At 44.6% G+C, this 17553-nt stretch overlaps 1 protein-coding gene and 1 non-coding gene across 2 annotated transcripts; both read right to left on the bottom strand.

The window, feature by feature from the left end:
* Positions 1-1653: 1653 nt before the first annotated feature.
* trnaf-gaa (transfer RNA phenylalanine (anticodon GAA)) lies at positions 1654-1726 on the bottom strand. The gene has a single exon. It is a non-coding gene; the product is annotated as a tRNA-Phe (tRNA).
* Positions 1727-10520: 8794 nt separating this feature from the next.
* Positions 10521-16673, bottom strand: LOC139369450 (transmembrane and coiled-coil domains protein 2-like). The gene is made up of 4 exons (XM_071108714.1): positions 16650-16673; positions 11903-12313; positions 10976-11665; positions 10521-10820 (listed from the first exon to the last, which is right to left on the bottom strand). Exons 1-4 carry the CDS (start codon positions 16671-16673, stop codon positions 10521-10523), a joined length of 1425 nt encoding a protein of 474 aa, XP_070964815.1.
* Positions 16674-17553: the final 880 nt, after the last annotated feature.

Raw genomic sequence — 17553 nt, 5'->3', positions numbered from 1 at the left:
ATGAAAACCTGCTCCAGAGTGCTCAGGACATCACACTGGGGTGAAGGTTCAACCTTCCAACAGGACAACAACCCTAAGCACACAGCCAAGACAAAGCAGGAGGGGCTTCGGATCAGGTCTCTGAAGTGGCCCAGCCAGAGGCCCGGACTTGAACCCAATCGAAAATCAGCTAACCATATCAGGTTAAGGGTAAGCTCACTCAAAACACAGCCCTTTTTTAAAAGTGTTTCTGTCAGCGTCGTGTGTATAGGTGGCAGGGAAGTCAGGCGCAGGAGAGTCAAAATGAAGTGTAAATGGAGTCTTTTAATAAATGTCAACAGAACATGCTCCATAACACTAAAAGGTACAGACATTAAAAAACATGGGTACGAGGACCCGTCGCACACCAACACAACAAAAATAACAACACTGACAATAAAACAATCTCTGACAAAAACATGAGGGGAAACAGAGGGTTAAATACACAACAGGTAATGAATGGGATTGAAAACAGGCGTGTGGGAAGACAAGACAAAACCAATGGAAAATGAAAAATGGATCAATGATGGCTAGAAGACCGGTGACTTCGAACGCCGAGCACCACCCGACCAAGGAGAGGCAACGACTTCGGCAGACTTCGACAGTTTCTAACATCCCCTTTGGGATTTTTTGTTGTTGTTGTTGTAGTTGTTGTAAGGGTGGAAGAATGATAGGAACCATTTCCCTGTTTGACCACTAGGTTTTATGGGTATTATGACTCATACTGTGGTACTCTATGGCCATATAAATAAAAACCTTTATTCAAACTGTCATCAACTGGGTTGAGCTAGAAGGACCAGGTCTGGAATTTTGTGATTTTAGGGGCAAGGGAATTTGGCTATTGTGTTCTTATGGACCTTCAATGCTGCAGACATTTTTTGATACCCTTCACCAGATCTGTGCCTCTACAACAGCCTGTCTTGGAGCTCTGCATTCAATTCCTTCGACGGCATGGCTTGGTTTTTGCTCTAACATGCACTGTCAACTGTGGGACCTAATATATAGACAGGTGTGTCCCTTTTCAAATAATTTCCAATCAATTGAATTTACCACAGGTAGACTCTAATCAACTTATAAAAACAACTCAAGGATGACCAATGGAAACATGATGCCCCTGAGCTCAATAGCGAGTCTCATAGCAAATGTACTTATGTAAATACGTTTTTTATTTTTAATACAACTGCTAAATCCTAAAAAGCTTTTTACTTTGTAATTTTTGGATATTGTGTGTAGATTGATGAGGATTATCATTTATTTAATCCATTTTACAAAAATGTTACAAAATGTGTAAAAAGTCAAGGGTTCTGAATACTTTCTGAAGGCACTGTAAATATAATGTGCAACAATAAATTAATATGTCAACCCTGGTGAAATTGTGTAACATCATATTTTGAGGCTGCTTTATTGACTACATAATTTACAAGGGAATTACTACTTGATTAATTACATGTAATTTAAAAGGATTATTTAAAATTCCTAGCAACATTTGCACCATTAGCTGATAACAGGCTAGATTCTTGAAGTTGGTCTAAATGAAAAACCTGTGCTCAAAAACATATGAACTACTGGGGTTATTACTGAAGTACACACGAGGTTTCAGAGAAAGAGCGTGGAAAATGGTTGACACCGTTCTGCTGCCGAAACCCGGGATCGAACCAGGGACCTTTAGATCTTCAGTCTAACGCTCTCCCAACTGAGCTATTTCGGCACTCTAATAGATCAAGCATCAGTAAGTATATTAAACGGTCAAATATACAATATCGGGAGTGGCCACATGGTGCTGCTCAAACTCCAACAATAACTTGGTCCTCAACTTCAGGGCAAGGAAGAACACTTCGTAATATACACTAAACAAAAATAAACCGCAACATGTAAAGTGTTGGGCTCATGTTTCACGAGCTGAAATAAAAAATAAATAAAACATTTCCATATGCACAAAAAGCTTATTTCTCTCGAATGTTGTGCACAAATTTGTTTACATCCCTGTTAGTGAGCATTTCTCCTTTGCCAAGATAATCCATCCAGTTGACAGGTGTGGCACACCCAGAAACTGATTAAAGAGGATGATAGTTACATAGGTGCACCTTGTGCTGGGGGTCAATAAAAGGCCACTTTAAAATGTGCAGTTTTGTCACACAACAAAATGCCACAGATGTCTGAAGTTTTGAGGGAGTGTGCAATTGGCATGCTGACTGCAGGAATGTCCACCAGAGCTGTTGCCAGAGATAAAGAAATTAACATTATCATAAGCTGCCTCCAACATAATTTTAGAGAATTTGGCAGTACTTCCAAACCGGCCTCACAACCTCAGACCACATGTAACCACGCCAGCCCAGCGCCTCCACGTCTAGCTTCGTCACCTGCAGGATCGTCTGGGGGGGAGCTGAGGAGTATTTCTGTCTGTAATAAATCCCTTTTTGTGTGGAATAACTAATTCCTATTGGCTGAGCCTATTTCCCCAGTGGGTGCCCTCCAAGGTCCACCCATGGCTGCACCCCCTGCCAAGTCATGTGAAATCCATAGATTAGGGTCTAATGAATGTATTTATTTGACTGATTTCCTTATAGGAACTGTAACTCAGAATGCAATTTAATTAATCAATTGTTTGCTAGGGGTGAAGAAAAAGTGTGACACCAATCAGGCCCTGGAGAACTGATTGCCCACTCCTGTGCTAAAGGCTTGAGCAGAGACCCCTTTCTGTGTTTGCAAACATTGCCGCACGAGGGCGATGCGCGCAAGTTGGTGGTAGAATACGAAGGAGCTCTAATATAACGCCAGTCAGCGCAACAAAATAAAAAGCTCTATTTACATGTCGCTTCACACTACTTTTGGATTATAGTTGGATTTTAATCATCGCAAATCAACTGCAAAGCACTTCCAACCAGTATAATGTATCTTTGTCTAGCTTTTGCTCAGCCTATGTCAATGAGCGTTAACATTCTAGCTAACAACTGATGCATCCAAAATAGTTATTTTGCAAAGATCACAACCAAATATAATATTAGCGACTGTTCAAGCAATATTAAAAACATAATTGTAAGGATATGAGAACCACAAAAATGTACTTTGCTTAGAAGTAATAAAAACGAAAATATAGGCCATGGTGAATGGGTACACATGGCGATGGCTTTCTTAATATAGCCAAGAGTCGCGCGCATCTGTCAGTGTTCCGTGTACTGGTGTATTTTATTTACGCACCCTGACAACGGTGAGTCTAGGCTAGGAAATGTCTGGTAGCGACAATCAATGTCGTTCGCTTCCAAGAATTGCACTCGACAACCAATCAAGAAGCTACCAACAATTGGCCAATCAGACCAGAGCTGTGGAATTGGCCAATTGAGTTAGAGCTAGGGCGGGACCCAGAAGGGGCGCGCAATACATGTTGACCAGACCGGACACGTCGCGTGCGCGAGCGTTGCAAAATAAATTTAGAAATCTATGTTATTCAATTATTGCACCCACACTGCTCTCGCACGTCAACGAGCATCTGCGTTGCCAAGGGCTAAAATATAACTCCTTTCTATTGAGCTGAAAGTTGAAGGTTGAACAAGCTAGTAATAGGGGTTGCAACAATTTCGGCTGATAATTTTAGGAAGAGAGGGTCCAGATTGTCTAGCTCTGCTGATTTGTAGGGGTCCAGATTTTGCAGCTCTTTCAAAACATCAGCTATCTGGATTTTGGTGAAGGAGAAATGGGGGAGGCTTGGGAAACTTGCAGTGAGGGGTGCAGGGCTGTTGACCGTTTTAGGGGTAGCCAGGTGGAAAGAATGGCCAGTCGTAGAAAAATGCTTTTTGAAATTCTCAATTATTGTGGATTTATCGGTGGTGACAGTTTTTCCTAGCCTCAGTGCAGTGGGCAGCTGGGAGGAGGTGCTTTTATTCTCCATGGACTTTACAGTGTCCCAGAACTTTTTGGAGTTAGTGGAGAAAGTTCAGCACTGTTGCTACTCTCCCTAGGAGTGGCCGTACTGCAAAGATGACTGCATGATCACAGTGCAGAATGCTCAATGAGGTTAAGAAGAATCCGAGAGTGTCAGCTAAAGACTTACAGAAATCTCTGGAACATGCTAACATCTCCGTTGACGAGTCTACGATACGTAAAACACTAAACAAGAATGGTGTTCATGGGAGGACATCACGGAAGAAGCCACTGCTGTCCAAAAAAAAACATTGCTGCACGTCTGAGGTTTGCAAATGTGCACCTGGATGTTCCTTACTAATTAGTGACCTTAATTTCTCAATCAAGTACAAGGGAGGAACGAAAAGCCGCAGCCACTCGGCCCTCCGTGTCATGAGTTTGACACCTGTGCTGTAGGGGAACAATTTTTCAGGGTCTCTGAAGAACCATACAAAATTCCAAAATCAGAAATGTTTCGGCCCTCCAGGACCGGAAGTGAATAGCCCTGCTGTAGGTTTACTTTTCAAGTGACTTTTTGAGTTACCAGTGTCACCCATGACTGTACTGGCCAGTGACAGAGACACAGCTGTTGCATTTATTGATTTTCAGGCCTGTAGCCTGTAAGATTCTAAGTGAACATGTTGTTGTGAAGCAGAAGCTGACGCGGTAGATCAGACAGTGAAGAGGCAGACAGGATGTTCTGGTGCTCACCTCTCTTAGAGGGTTTTATTTACAATATTAACAGATGCAGGATGAATTGGCCAATAAACTTTGTACAGAAAATAACACATAGGGTGTTGACAAGATTTGAATAAATCAAAGACGTTCTCAGCATAAACTATTCCTGCAACAACTCCTTGCCTATAACAAAACTCAGGTATGGCTCTACTCTAACCAACCTGTTACAAGTTATAAGTTCTCATGGACATATTACATTCTAACAGTTTTACATAAACCCACACTTCGATAACTTGTGCCATGTCTTCTTCTTTGAGTCACACAATACACATTCATGAAGTAATTCACCCCCGGGATAATTGATCACTTTGGTTAATCCCATCAACCAATAAATGTTCCTCTGATTCGCAGACTAATGTGGAGAGGTAACGGATGTGGGGGACGGAGATGGGGGACGGATGTGGGGGACGGAGATGGGGGACGGAGATGGCGGAAACTGAAGTTTTGTTTGAAACCGCTAGTGAGTCGAGTGAAGCTAATAGTGCAGGAAGTGAAAATGAGTGGGTTACAGAAATACAGCTATGGTGGAAAATAGGAAACCACTAGACTCATTTTTGGTCAGGGTTTTGGATCAATGCTACTTGGAAAATTCATTTAACCTCTCCAGGAAACTCTGGAATGTGTTGGAAGGAAGTGCGGAGTCGGTGATAATTACAATTAGTGGTCTTATTTTGATGTTTTTGTGTGTCTGCGGAGCAGAAGAAGCGCGTGTTAAGACTCAAATATATCGTAGTGGAATGTTTCCTGCATGGATTCTCGTAGCAGGACGCCTATCAAGGTTATTTCTGGGGTGGCGCAAGAAATAAAGGCAGAGGATATAACTGAAGACATCGATGGAGTGGTTGGTGCACGTCGATTGACCTGTATGGTGGACGAAGAAAAGAAGTTCATTTCATCCATGCTACTGTTCTTTGATATAAATTAGTATTCATGAGTTACCCTGTAAGAGCTTTTGTGCACAAGCCCCATAAATGTAAAAGATTTGGTAATGTGTCGAGTGTGTGCAGAAGGGAAGAATATAGTTTTCCAGATGAAGGGAAATGCTGAAACTGTGCACGTGAACATGAGCCTAAATTCTTGGAGTGCCCTGTTAGGGTGAAGGAGAATGAGGTGGCAAGGGTAAGGAATGTCCAGCATGTCTCCTATCTGGAGGCAGTGAGAAAATTGGAAGGAACGAGTGTCGGGGAAGAAGCAACGGTAGTAGAACCACCACAACGAGCGCAGGTTTCTCATCAACCGAGGGATACTTAAATGCTGCATGTTAAAAAGGTGGACTTTGTATAATTCATTGCAATGGTCATCAACTGTTGGAATCATTGTGAATGCCACTGAACATTTTTTGGATCTTCGTGATTTCACAGCCGAGGCAGTGCAAGAAATCCTGTTGGAGGAATGTATCCCCGTCACAGGCCCCTGAGCCTGTATAGGGATGTATTTTGGAGTGGACTGTGCTATTGAAGAAGTATATATATTTTTTTACATGTTCTATTTTGTATAAAGTCGATTTCCCCCTTTCCATGTTTTTTTGTTGTTGTTTCTTATTCAAAACCCGTCCAGCTGTTGGCGGTAATGTAGTATTAACATTGGATGCCAACCGCATTCAAACACCATTGAAGAAGCAGAATAATGTCCATCTTGCATAATGTACACGTGCACTTCAAACAAACACATCAGGTAGGTTAAAGTATATGATTATTCTCTACCAACTCTTCGATCGTTATTCAAATAATTTATTTCACATTGCTAGAGCATGATGGGCAGCTTTATACATGATAGAAACATGGTTAACAAGTTACATTTTTTTAGTTACTAGAGTCCACAACAAACACTTGACTTTGGCGCCTTGAGTCAAAGTATTGTTAGCAAACGGAAACTCTAACCAACATATTATTTTTTATTTCTGGATTCTTGGCTATAACTTGACGAGATACAATGGAGTATTTCTCAAAGCTATGCGCTTCATGATAGTTGTCATTAAAGGTATTTGTTTCAGTACAATACATATTTCATAAGGCTGTCTTTTGAGGCCCTAGTTATACCCTAATACAGTGGCCTCGTAGTTTACAGGCCACATCAGGCCTGCTGCAAGGGATATTATCCTGGCTTGCAAAGTGATGTGTTATTCCTATTGGAATCCAAGAAATAAACATTTGTCATTTTTATTCACCAGCCTCCTGCATTCAGAATGACTGCCAAGACATGGTTCAGATCACACCCTGACCAATCAAAACATAGAAAATACAAAGTAAACTATGGTCAGATATGAGACTACCTTGGACCCCACTCCAAAGTTTTAATGCCCCTCCTAAACGTCCCTAAATAGGTTACCCACCACAATGATAACATGGGACAGAGGGACAGCTCGGGACAGAGGTAACTCGGGACAGATGGGTAGCTCAGCACTGAGAGGAAGCTCAGCACTGAGAAGAAGCTCAGCACTGAGAGGAAGCCCAGGCAGGTAGTAGAAACTACCAGAACCTGGCTGGCTGGCGGTTTCAGCAGATCCTGGTCGACTAGCAGATCTGGAAGAATCTGGTCGACTGGCGGATCTGGGAGAATCTGGTCGACTGGCGGATCTGGGAGAATCTGGTCGACTGGCGGATCTGGGAGAATCTGGTCGACTGGCGGATCTGGGAGAATCTGGTCGACTGGCGGATCTGGGAGAATCTGGTCGACTGGCGGATCTGGGAGAATCTGGTCGACTGGCGGATCTGGGAGAATCTGGTCGACTGGCAGATCTGGGAGAATCTGGACGACTGGCAGATCTGAGAGAGTCTGGACGACTGGCAGATCTGGAAGAGTCTGGACGACTGGCAGATCTGGAAGAGTCTGGTCGACTGGCAGATCTGGAAGAGTCTGGTCGACTGGCAGATCTGGAAGAGTCTGGTCGACTGGCAGATCTGGAAGAGTCTGGTCGACTGGCAGATCTGGAAGAGTCTGGTCGACTGGCAGATCTGGAAGAGTCTGGTCGACTGGCAGCTCTGGCAGCTCCATGCAGACTGGCAGCTCTGGCTGCTCCATGCTGAATGGTAGCTCTGGCTGCTCCATGCTGACTGGCTGCTCCATGCTGACTGGCTGCTCCATGCTGACTGGCGGCCCTGGCTGCTCCATGCTGACTGGCGGCCCTGGCTGCTCCATGCTGACTGGCGGCCCTGGCTGCTCCATGCAGACTGGCAGCTCTGGCGGCTCCTTGCAGACTGGCAGCTCTGGCGGCTCCTTGCAGACTGGCAGCTCTGGCGGCATCCTGCAGACAGGCAGCTCTGGCGGCATCCTGCAGACAGGCAGCTCTGGCGGCTCCTTGCAGACTGGCAGCTCCATGCAGACTGGCAGCTCTATGCAGACTGGCAGCTCCATGCAGACTGGCAGCTCCTTGCTAACTGGCAGCTCTAAGCTAACTGGCAGCTCTATGCTAACTGGCAGCTCTATGCTAACTGGCAGCTCTGAACAGGCGGGAGACTCCGGCAGCGCTGGAGAGGAGGAAGGCTCCGACAGCGCTGGACAGGCGAGGCGCACTGTAGGCCTGATGCGTGGTACTGGCACTGGTGGTACTGGGCCAAGGACACGCACAGGAAGCCTGGTGCGGGGAGCTGCTACCGGAGGGCTGGGGTGTGGAGGTGGTACTGGAAAAACCGGACCGTGCAGGCGCACTGGAGCTCTTGAGCACCGAGCCTGCCCAACCTTACCTGGTTGAATGCTCACGGTCGCCCTGCCAGTGCGGCGAGGTGGAATAGCCCGCACTGGGCTATGCAGGCGAACCGGAGACACCGAGCGCAAGGCTGGTGCCATGTAAGCCGGCCCAAGGAGACGCACTGGGGACCAGCTGCGTAGAGCCGGCTTCATGGCATTAGGCTCGACGCTCAATCTAGCCCGGCAGACACGCTGAGCTGGAATATACCACACCGGGCTATGCACCTGCACTGGAGACACCGTGCGCACCACTGCATAACACGGTGCCTGTCCGGTCTCTCTAGCCCCCCGGTAAGCACAGGGAGTCTGCTCAGGTCTCCTACCTGGCATAGCCATACTCCCTGTTAGCCCCCCCCCAAGAAATTTTTGGGGCTGCCTCTCAGGCTTCCATCCGCGTCGCCGTGCTGCCTTCTCATACCAGCGCCTCTCTGCTTTCACCGCCTCCATTCTACGGTAACCCTCCTCGCACTGCTCCAGCGAATCCCAGGCGGGCTCCGGCACTCTCCCTGGGTCGGCCGCCCACCTGTCGATCTCCTCCCAAGTAGTATACTCCATACTGTACTCCTCCTTGGGCTGTTCCTGTTGTTTCTTCTCCCGCTGCACCTTAGTGCGGCTACACTCCCCTGGTTTAGCCCAGGGTCCTCTCCCGTCGAGGATTTCCTCCCATGTCCAGAAATCCTTATTGCGCTTCTCCTCGCGCTGCTCCTGCCTGTTGACACGCTGCTTGGTCCGTTGGTGGTGGGTGATTCTGTAACGAGTTTCGTCTTCATACGAAGGAGAGTCGGACCAAAATGCAGCGTGTGGTTTACGATCCATGTTTATTAATAATACGAAACACGAATCTCCAATACAATACTACAAAACAAAACGTAACGAAACCCTAACAGCCTCCTAAACTGGTCGACTGGCGGATCTGGGAGAATCTGGTCGACTGGCAGATCTGGGAGAATCTGGACGACTGGCAGATCTGAGAGAGTCTGGACGACTGGCAGATCTGGAAGAGTCTGGACGACTGGCAGATCTGGAAGAGTCTGGTCGACTGGCAGATCTGGAAGAGTCTGGTCGACTGGCAGATCTGGAAGAGTCTGGTCGACTGGCAGATCTGGAAGAGTCTGGTCGACTGGCAGATCTGGAAGAGTCTGGTCGACTGGCAGATCTGGAAGAGTCTGGTCGACTGAAACAACCATTTAAGTAATGGGTCTCAGGCTTCCACGACCGCCTCCATAGGTAACCCTTGCAAGGCGGGCTCCGGCACTAACAGATTGGAATAGAGTTTCGTCTTCATACGAAGGAGAGTTTATGTTTATTAATAATACAAAATTGTAACATAGAAATAGACAAACAAGACATGAAACATAGAATACCCACTCAGATCACACCCTGACTAAAACATAGAAAATACAAAGTTATGGTCAGGGCGTGACAATTCTAAACTGAAACAACCATTTAAGTAATGGGTACGATAGTTCAAGTAACAGATTGGAATAGTTTACAAAATTGTATTTTTTTACCCCTTTTCCATGGTATCCAATTGATAGTCGCTGCAACTCCCGTACGGACTCCGGAGAGGCAAAGGGAGGCAAATCCTCCGAAACACAATCTAGCCAAGCCGCACTGCTTCTTGACACAGCGCCCGCTTAACACGGAAGCCAGCCGCACCAATGTGTTGGAGGAAACACCATACACCTGGCACCGTCTCAGCATGCATTGCGCCTAGCCCGCCACAGGAGTCACCAGAGCACAATGGGACAAGAACATTCCTGCTGGCCAAACCCGGGCCAATTGTGCACCGCCCCAAATCTATCTGCAATATAGTATGCTGGGGTGTGGTTTATGTTCAACTCTGGTTATTAACACTAACACTGGGGCTATTTTACACCACTTAGTGTTAATTTAACTATTTACCGTGTTAACGAAACTCTTGAATCGACACTAGAAATGTTACACTGAAAAACTCTGGCCAATTTGCTGTTTGCTATGAAAGGGACACATCTGCAGGCTCTCAAACATTTCAAGAACCTTTTAGAATTCTGAAGAACTGTAGATGCCACGTCAAGAACCTTACACTTAACTCCAAGTTTATTTATCGGGCAAGAGTTCTCCAAGGAACCTTCATTTTTTTCAGTGTAGGTGATAGGTCAAGTCAAAACAATGTGTGTGGGTGATGGCCTATGGAGGGGTCAGCCTGGCAGTAGCCAAAGCTCCCAGAAGTCCCAGTACTTCCAGAGGATAAACAGAAAAAGGGCCAGCAAGACAGTGGCAGCCACACGTGCTCTGGTCTTTATGAGTGGGGTGATAAAGTTAGCAGGGGTGGAGACAAACACTAGCACTACAGCCATGACAGCCAGGATGATGTTGATGAGTTTTCCCAGCAGGGCGTGGGCATTGGCGTTCTCCACACCCTCCCATTGCAGCATCTGCTGCTGCTGCTGTTGCAGCTCTAACCTAGTGATGCGGTTCATGCATGACTCCACCGCCTCCTGTACAGACACACATATAAAATAATATCTATATGCAAATACAAACACAGGTAAACATAAAGTTACAACTGCTTTACGGATACTATAGGCTCCTTTCTGCACTCATACTTGTGCGTTTCAGTACATCTTATACATCCAGGTTTTTGCCTCTTTACCTGAGAGTCTCTGGTTCTCTCATAGGACTGGTAGGTTACTTTCTCTTCCATGCTGACCAGCTCCTGTATCAGGTTGGACATCTGGTTCTGGTGCAGCTCTGTCAGGTCATTCAGCTGCTCCTCCAGTAGCTCATACCTGTATTTCTCTTCCTGTAGGCACTGGGTCATGTAGGCGTAGTCGCTCTGCAGCTGACTCTTCATGTCCTCGATGGCGTCCTCCATGTGGGCCTGGCTGGCTTTGATCTCCTGCAGGCCTTCCAGCCAAGTGTCCCAGGACCTGTGGTGGTCGTTCCCGTCCAGCCTGGCCAGCCCCAACCCCAACATCCCCCCTCCTCCCCCAGCCCCAAAATAATTACTACCTGTCACAGAGTCACTGGAGCACTCGTCGTCACTACTGTACTTTGAGCTGGAGGCCAAGGTGACGCTGCTACTCAGGGGTACATCATCTGAATGCTCCTCCACACCATCCTCCAGCGAGTGTGTGCTGCCTAATTTGTTGCGGATCAAGCTGACAAACTCCAGGGGCTTAGACACCACAGCTGTATGGGTGAGTTCTGACACGCCCCCTTTGACACCCTCCACCACACCTCCACCAAAGCTACTGATCCCTGCCCGTACGTTAGCCCCTACATCCTTCAGCCCCTGCTGCATATCCCCCAGCACATCCTTAGGCTGCCGGCCCAGACCTTGCTATAAGGAGAGGGAGGTTAGGTGGATGGGGGAAAAGGTGTCAACGCAAAAGTAGACCAATTAGACATGGAGGACTCATTTAATTTTCTTTCTCTGTCTCTTTACTCATATATATATATATATACACACACACGCGCACGCGCGCGCGCACGCACACACACACACACACACACACACACACACACACACACACACACACACACACACACACACACACACACACACACACACACACACCTGCTGTATCTCCTTAAACTTCTTGTGGTAGTGATCTAGCTTCTTGTGCAGGTGGTTGATGGTCTGTGCAGACTTCTGGTTCTTCTTCTCAAACACCTGTTTGATACGAAAAGCCTGATGGCTGTTGGCATTGTGGGCCAGCTTCAAGTACTCTGCCACATTGTCGTTTCGTGCCTCCTGTTCTATCCGAATCTGCTCAATGCTCTTCAGGATCTTCTGCTGTAGCTGCTCCAGAGCAGCCCGTGTCCGCTGAGCCTCGGCGCCCACTGACACTTCAGCCCCCCCAGCCAGAGATTCCACCCCGGCCACAGCCCCTGTTCCATCCACGCTGATGTTAGAGGCAGAAGCGTCAGTGGCTCCATGGCTGGCTGAGAGGGGCAGGTCAAACGTTGTCACCTCACTATTATCCAGCTAAGGGGGGTGGGGGTGACAAAGTACAGGCAAAGAGACAGAGTGGAGTGAGCATGATTGGTTACATTGCAGAATTGTATGGTAAAATGTCCCTTTTAAAGCAGAAAACGCATCACAATGACATATCTGGTGATTTTTACAAATAAATAAAAATTCCAACCCCAGCCTCATATGCAGTAATTTCCTGACAGAGCTGCCTTCAAACAGGACTAAGTGCTCAATACATAAAATGTTCACATAAATACAATTTTCACATAGGCTGCTAAACTAGGAAATCATGATTTACAGTGCCTTGATTCTAATCAGAATTATGTTTTTCATTGTGAAGAAACAACAGTTACATGATATGGACAAACATCTGTACTATCAATTGATAATTATATATTCTTTGAACCACAATCTAAGATTTCCAACCGTTCATTGGTCATTTCAATTAATGTAGTATCCCGTTGATTTTGGGAGAATATGAGCACAGCTGTCATACCTTTTAAACAAAAAAAATGAAGGACCAATAACTGCATAGCTGAAATTGTTTTGTAGACCACTTATGACATCACCAGGTTACAGGCTGTTCCTTTAATGGAAAAGGAATGCAATAGAATGTATCTTTATGGTAATTACATTGATTATGACACAGGAAGCAGGAAGATGAGATGGGCCTGCTCTTCATCTTGACTGTTGTCACACTCAAACATGGATGTGCTGAGCATCTGCAGATAATTTATTCCATTTAACTATAGAAGAGGTACCACCATGTTGGCATAGCCGCAGGAAGTAGGGGTGCTGAGGTGCTGCAGCACCCTCTGATAAATTGAAATAATTTTCCCAAATTGTATACAGTGCATTCGGAATGTATTCAGACCCCTTGACTATTTCCACATTTAGCCTTATTCTAAAATGTAGAATATAGATTTTTCTCATCAGTCTACACACAATACCCCATAAAGACAAAACGAAAACAGGTTTTTAAAAATACCTTATTTACAGTATTCAGATCATTTGCTATGAGACTCGAAATTGAGCTCAGGTGCATCCTGTATCCATTGATCATCCTTGAGATGTTTCTACAACTTGATTGGAGTCCACCTGTTACATATATATATATATATATATATATATATATATATATATATATATATATATATATATATATATATATATATATATATATATATATAGACAGGTGTGTGCCTAAGGTCCTACAGTTGATAATGCATGTCAGAGCAAAAACCAAGCCATGAGGTTGAAGGAATTGTCCGTAGAGTTCAGAAACTGGATTTTGTCGAGGCACAGATCTGGGGAAGGGAAACAAAACATTTCTGCAGCATTGACGGTCACCAACAACACAGCGGCCTCCATCATTCTTAACCTGTTGAGTGTAGGGGGCAGTATTTTGATGTTTGGATGAAAAACGTACGCAAATGAAATTGCCTATTTCTTAGGCCCAGAATCTAGAATATGCATATAATTGTCAGATTAGAATAGAAAACACTATAAAGTTTCCAATACTGTCAAAATATTGTCTGTGAGTATAACAGAACTGATATTGCAGGCGAAAACCTGAGGAAAATCCAACCCGGAAGTGCTGTTTTTCCTGAAAGCTCTCTGTTCCATTGCCTGCCTTCACTCCATTTAAAGGGATATCAACCAGATTCCTTTTCCTATGGCTTTCGCATGGTGTGAACAGTCTTTAGACATAGTTTCAGGCTTTTATTTTGAAAAATGAGCGAGAAAGATCACATTGCGTCATTGTATGGCTGGGTGCCAGCAGCGTTTTGCATGCGCAACAGCTTGGAGCAGACATTTTCTCTCTCAGTCCCAGTTGCTAATATATGCATATTATTATTAGTATTGGATAGTGTTGGATAGAAAACACTTGTTTCTAAAATTGTTTGAATGATGTCTGTGAGTATAACAGAACTGATATGGTAGGCAAAAACCTGAGAAGAAATCCAAACAGGAAGTGGGAAATCTGAGGTTGGTCGATTTTCAAACCAGCCCCTATTGACTACACAGTGGGATATGGATAAATTTGCACTTCCTAGGGCTTCCACTAGATGTCAACCGTCTTTAGAAACTTGAATGAGGCTTCTACTGTGTTGTGGAGCCGGATGGGAGCTCTTTGAGTCAGTGGTCTGGCAGAGAGCCAGGTCCTGGTCATGCGCATTTCACATGATAGCGACCTGTGTTCCATGGCTTTCCTACAGACAATGGAATTCTCCGGTTGGAACGTATTTGAAGATTTATTATAACAACATCCTAAAGATTGATTCCATACTTAGTTTGACAAGTTTCTTCGACCTGTAAGATAATTTTTTGAAGTTTTTGTCTGACGTTCGGATGGACCTGCACGAGCGTTTGGATTTGTGTACTAAACGCGCTAACAAAAGTAGCAACTTGGACATAAATACTGGACATTATCGAACAAATCAAGCATTTATTGTGGAACTAGGATTCCTGGGAGTGCATTCTGATGAAGATCGTCAAAGGTAAGGGAATATTTATAATGTGATTTCTGATTTCTGCTGACTCCAACATGGCGGAAAATTTTATTTATTTTCTGAGCGCCGTCTCAGATTATTGCATGGTTTGCTTTTTTGTACATTTTTGGGGGAAATCTGACACAGCAGTTGCATTAAGGAGAGGTATATCTATATTTCCATGTCTAACAATTGTATTTATCGTCATTTATAATGAGTATTTCTGTAAAATGATGTGGCTCTCTGCAATTTCACTGGATGTTTTTGGAACATGTGAACGAACATGTGAACGAAATGCGCCAATGTATACTGAGATTGTTTTTACATAAATATGAACTTTATCAAACAAAACATACATGTATTGTGTAACATGAAGTCCTATGAGTGTCATCTGATGAAGATCGTCAAAGGTTAGTGATTCATTTTATCTCTATTTGTGCTTTTTGTGACTCCTCTCTTTGGCTGGAAAAATGGCAGAATTTTTCTGTGAGTTGGTGGTGACCTAACATAATCATTTGTGGTGCTTTCGCTGCAAAGCCTATTTGAAATTGGACACTGTGGTGGGATTAACAACAAGATTACCTTTAAAACAGTATAAAATACATGTATGTTTGAGGAATTTAAATTATGAGATTTCTGTTGTTTTGAATTTGGCGCCCTGCACTTTCACTGGCTGTTATCGTATCGATCCCGTTAACGGGATTGCATCCCTAAGAAGTTTACTAACCTCCAGACGAGCTTCAATGCCATACAATTCCTTCCATGGCCTCCAACTGCTCTTAAATGCAAGCAAAACTAAATTCATGCTTTTCAACCGAGTGCTGCCCACACCTACCCACCCGTCCTGCATCACTACTCTGGACGGTTCTGACAACTACAAATACCTAGGTGTCTGGTTAGACTGTAAACTCTCCTTCCAGACTCACATTAAGCATCTACAATCCAAAATTAAATCTAGAATCTATTTCGCAACAAAGCATCTTTCATAAATGCTACCAAACGGACTATCCTACCGGTCCTTGACTTGTCATTTACAAAATAGCCTCCAACACGCAAATTGGATGCAGTCTATCACAGTACCATCTGTTTTGTCACCAAAGCCCCATATACTACCCATCACTGCAACCTGTATGCTCTATTTGGCTGGCCCTCGCTTCATATCCGTCGCCAAACCCACTGGCTCCAGGCCATCCATAAGTCATTGCTAGGTAAAGCCCCGCCTTATCTCAGCTCACTGGTCACCATAGCAGCACCCACCCGCAGCACGCGCTCCAGCAGCTATATTTCACTGGTCACACCCAAAGCCTATTCATCCTTCGGCCACCTTTCCTTCCAGTTCTCTGCTGCCAATGACTGGAACGAACTGCAAAAATCACTGAAGCTGGAGACTCATATCTCCCTCACTAACTTTAAGCACCAGCTGTCAGAGCAGCTCACAGATGCACTGCACCTGTATATAGCCAATCTGTAAATAGCCCATCCAACTACCACATCACCATATTGTTATTTATTTTAGCTCCTTTGCACCCCAGTACCGCTACTTGCACACTCATCTTCTGCACATCTATCACCCCAGTGTTTAATTTGCCATACTGTAATAATTTCTCCACTATGGCCTATTTATTGCCTCACCCCCTTATCCTACCTCATTTGCACACACTGTATATATACTTTCTCTATTGTTTTATTGACTGTATGTTTGTTAATTCCATGTGTAACTCTGTGTTGTTGTTTGTGTCACACTGCTTTGCTTTATATTGCTTTAAATGAGAACTTGTTCTCAACAAGCCTACCTGATTAAATAAAGGTGAAATAAATACAAATAAAAATCAATTTTTATAGACAATTTGTCTTACCTGACTGATTGGACTGATGAACATCAAGGCTTTTAGAGATACTTTTGTAATCCTTTCCAGCTTTATGCAAGTCAACAATTCTCAATCTAAGGTCTTATGAGATCTCTTTTGTTCAAGTAATGGTTCACATCAGGCAATGCTTCTTATAAATAGCCAACTCAAATTTTGTGAGTGTTTTTTATAGGCAATACAGCTCCATCATATCCAATCTTGTCTCATTGATTGGACTCCAGGTTAGCTGACTCCTGACTCCAATTATATTTTGGAGAAGTCATTAGCCTAGGGGTTCATATACTTTTTCCAAACTACACTGTGAATGTTTAAAATATGTATTCAATATAGACAAGAAAAATATGATAATTTGTGTTATTAGTTTAAGTACACTATGTTTGTCTATTGTTGTGTCTTACATGAAGATCAGATCAAATTTGATGACCAATTTCTGCAGAAATCCAGGTAATTCCATAGGGTTCAGATACTTTTTATCGACACTGTAAGGTCCCACAGTTGACAGTACATGTCAGAGCAAAAACCAAGCCATGAGGTCGAAGGAATTGTGTCGAGGCACAGACCTGGGAAATGGTACCAAAACATTTATATGGCACTGAAGGGCCCCAAGAACACAGTGGCCTCCATCATTCTGAAACGGAAGAAGTTTGGAACCACCAACACTCTTCCGAGTGCTAGCCACCCGGCCAAACTGAGCAATCAGGGAAAAAGGGCCTTTGTAAGGGAGGTGACCAAAAACCCGATGGTCACGTTGACAGAGCTCCAGAGTTCCTCTGTGGAGATGGGAGAACCTTCCAGAAGGACAACCATCTCTGCAGCACTCTACCAATCAGGCCTTTATGGTAGAGTGGCCAGACGGAAGCCACTCCTCAGTAAAAGGCACATGACAGCCCAC

The sequence above is a fragment of the Oncorhynchus clarkii genome, chromosome 17 (assembly GCF_045791955.1).
Source record: "Oncorhynchus clarkii lewisi isolate Uvic-CL-2024 chromosome 17, UVic_Ocla_1.0, whole genome shotgun sequence".
NCBI classification, from domain to species: domain Eukaryota; kingdom Metazoa; phylum Chordata; class Actinopteri; order Salmoniformes; family Salmonidae; genus Oncorhynchus; species Oncorhynchus clarkii.
This window is presented reverse-complemented; position numbering and strand designations above follow the sequence as displayed.

Coding starts and splice junctions, on each gene's coding strand:
- LOC139369450 (XM_071108714.1), bottom strand. CDS start 16,673: ATGTTCATCAGTCCAATCAGTCAG. Junction 11,666..11,902: donor AGTTTAAGGAGATACAGCAG/GTGTGTGTGTGT, acceptor CTCTCCTTATAG/CAAGGTCTGGGCCGGCAGCC. Junction 10,821..10,975: donor AGAGAACCAGAGACTCTCAG/GTAAAGAGGCAA, acceptor GTGTCTGTACAG/GAGGCGGTGGAGTCATGCAT.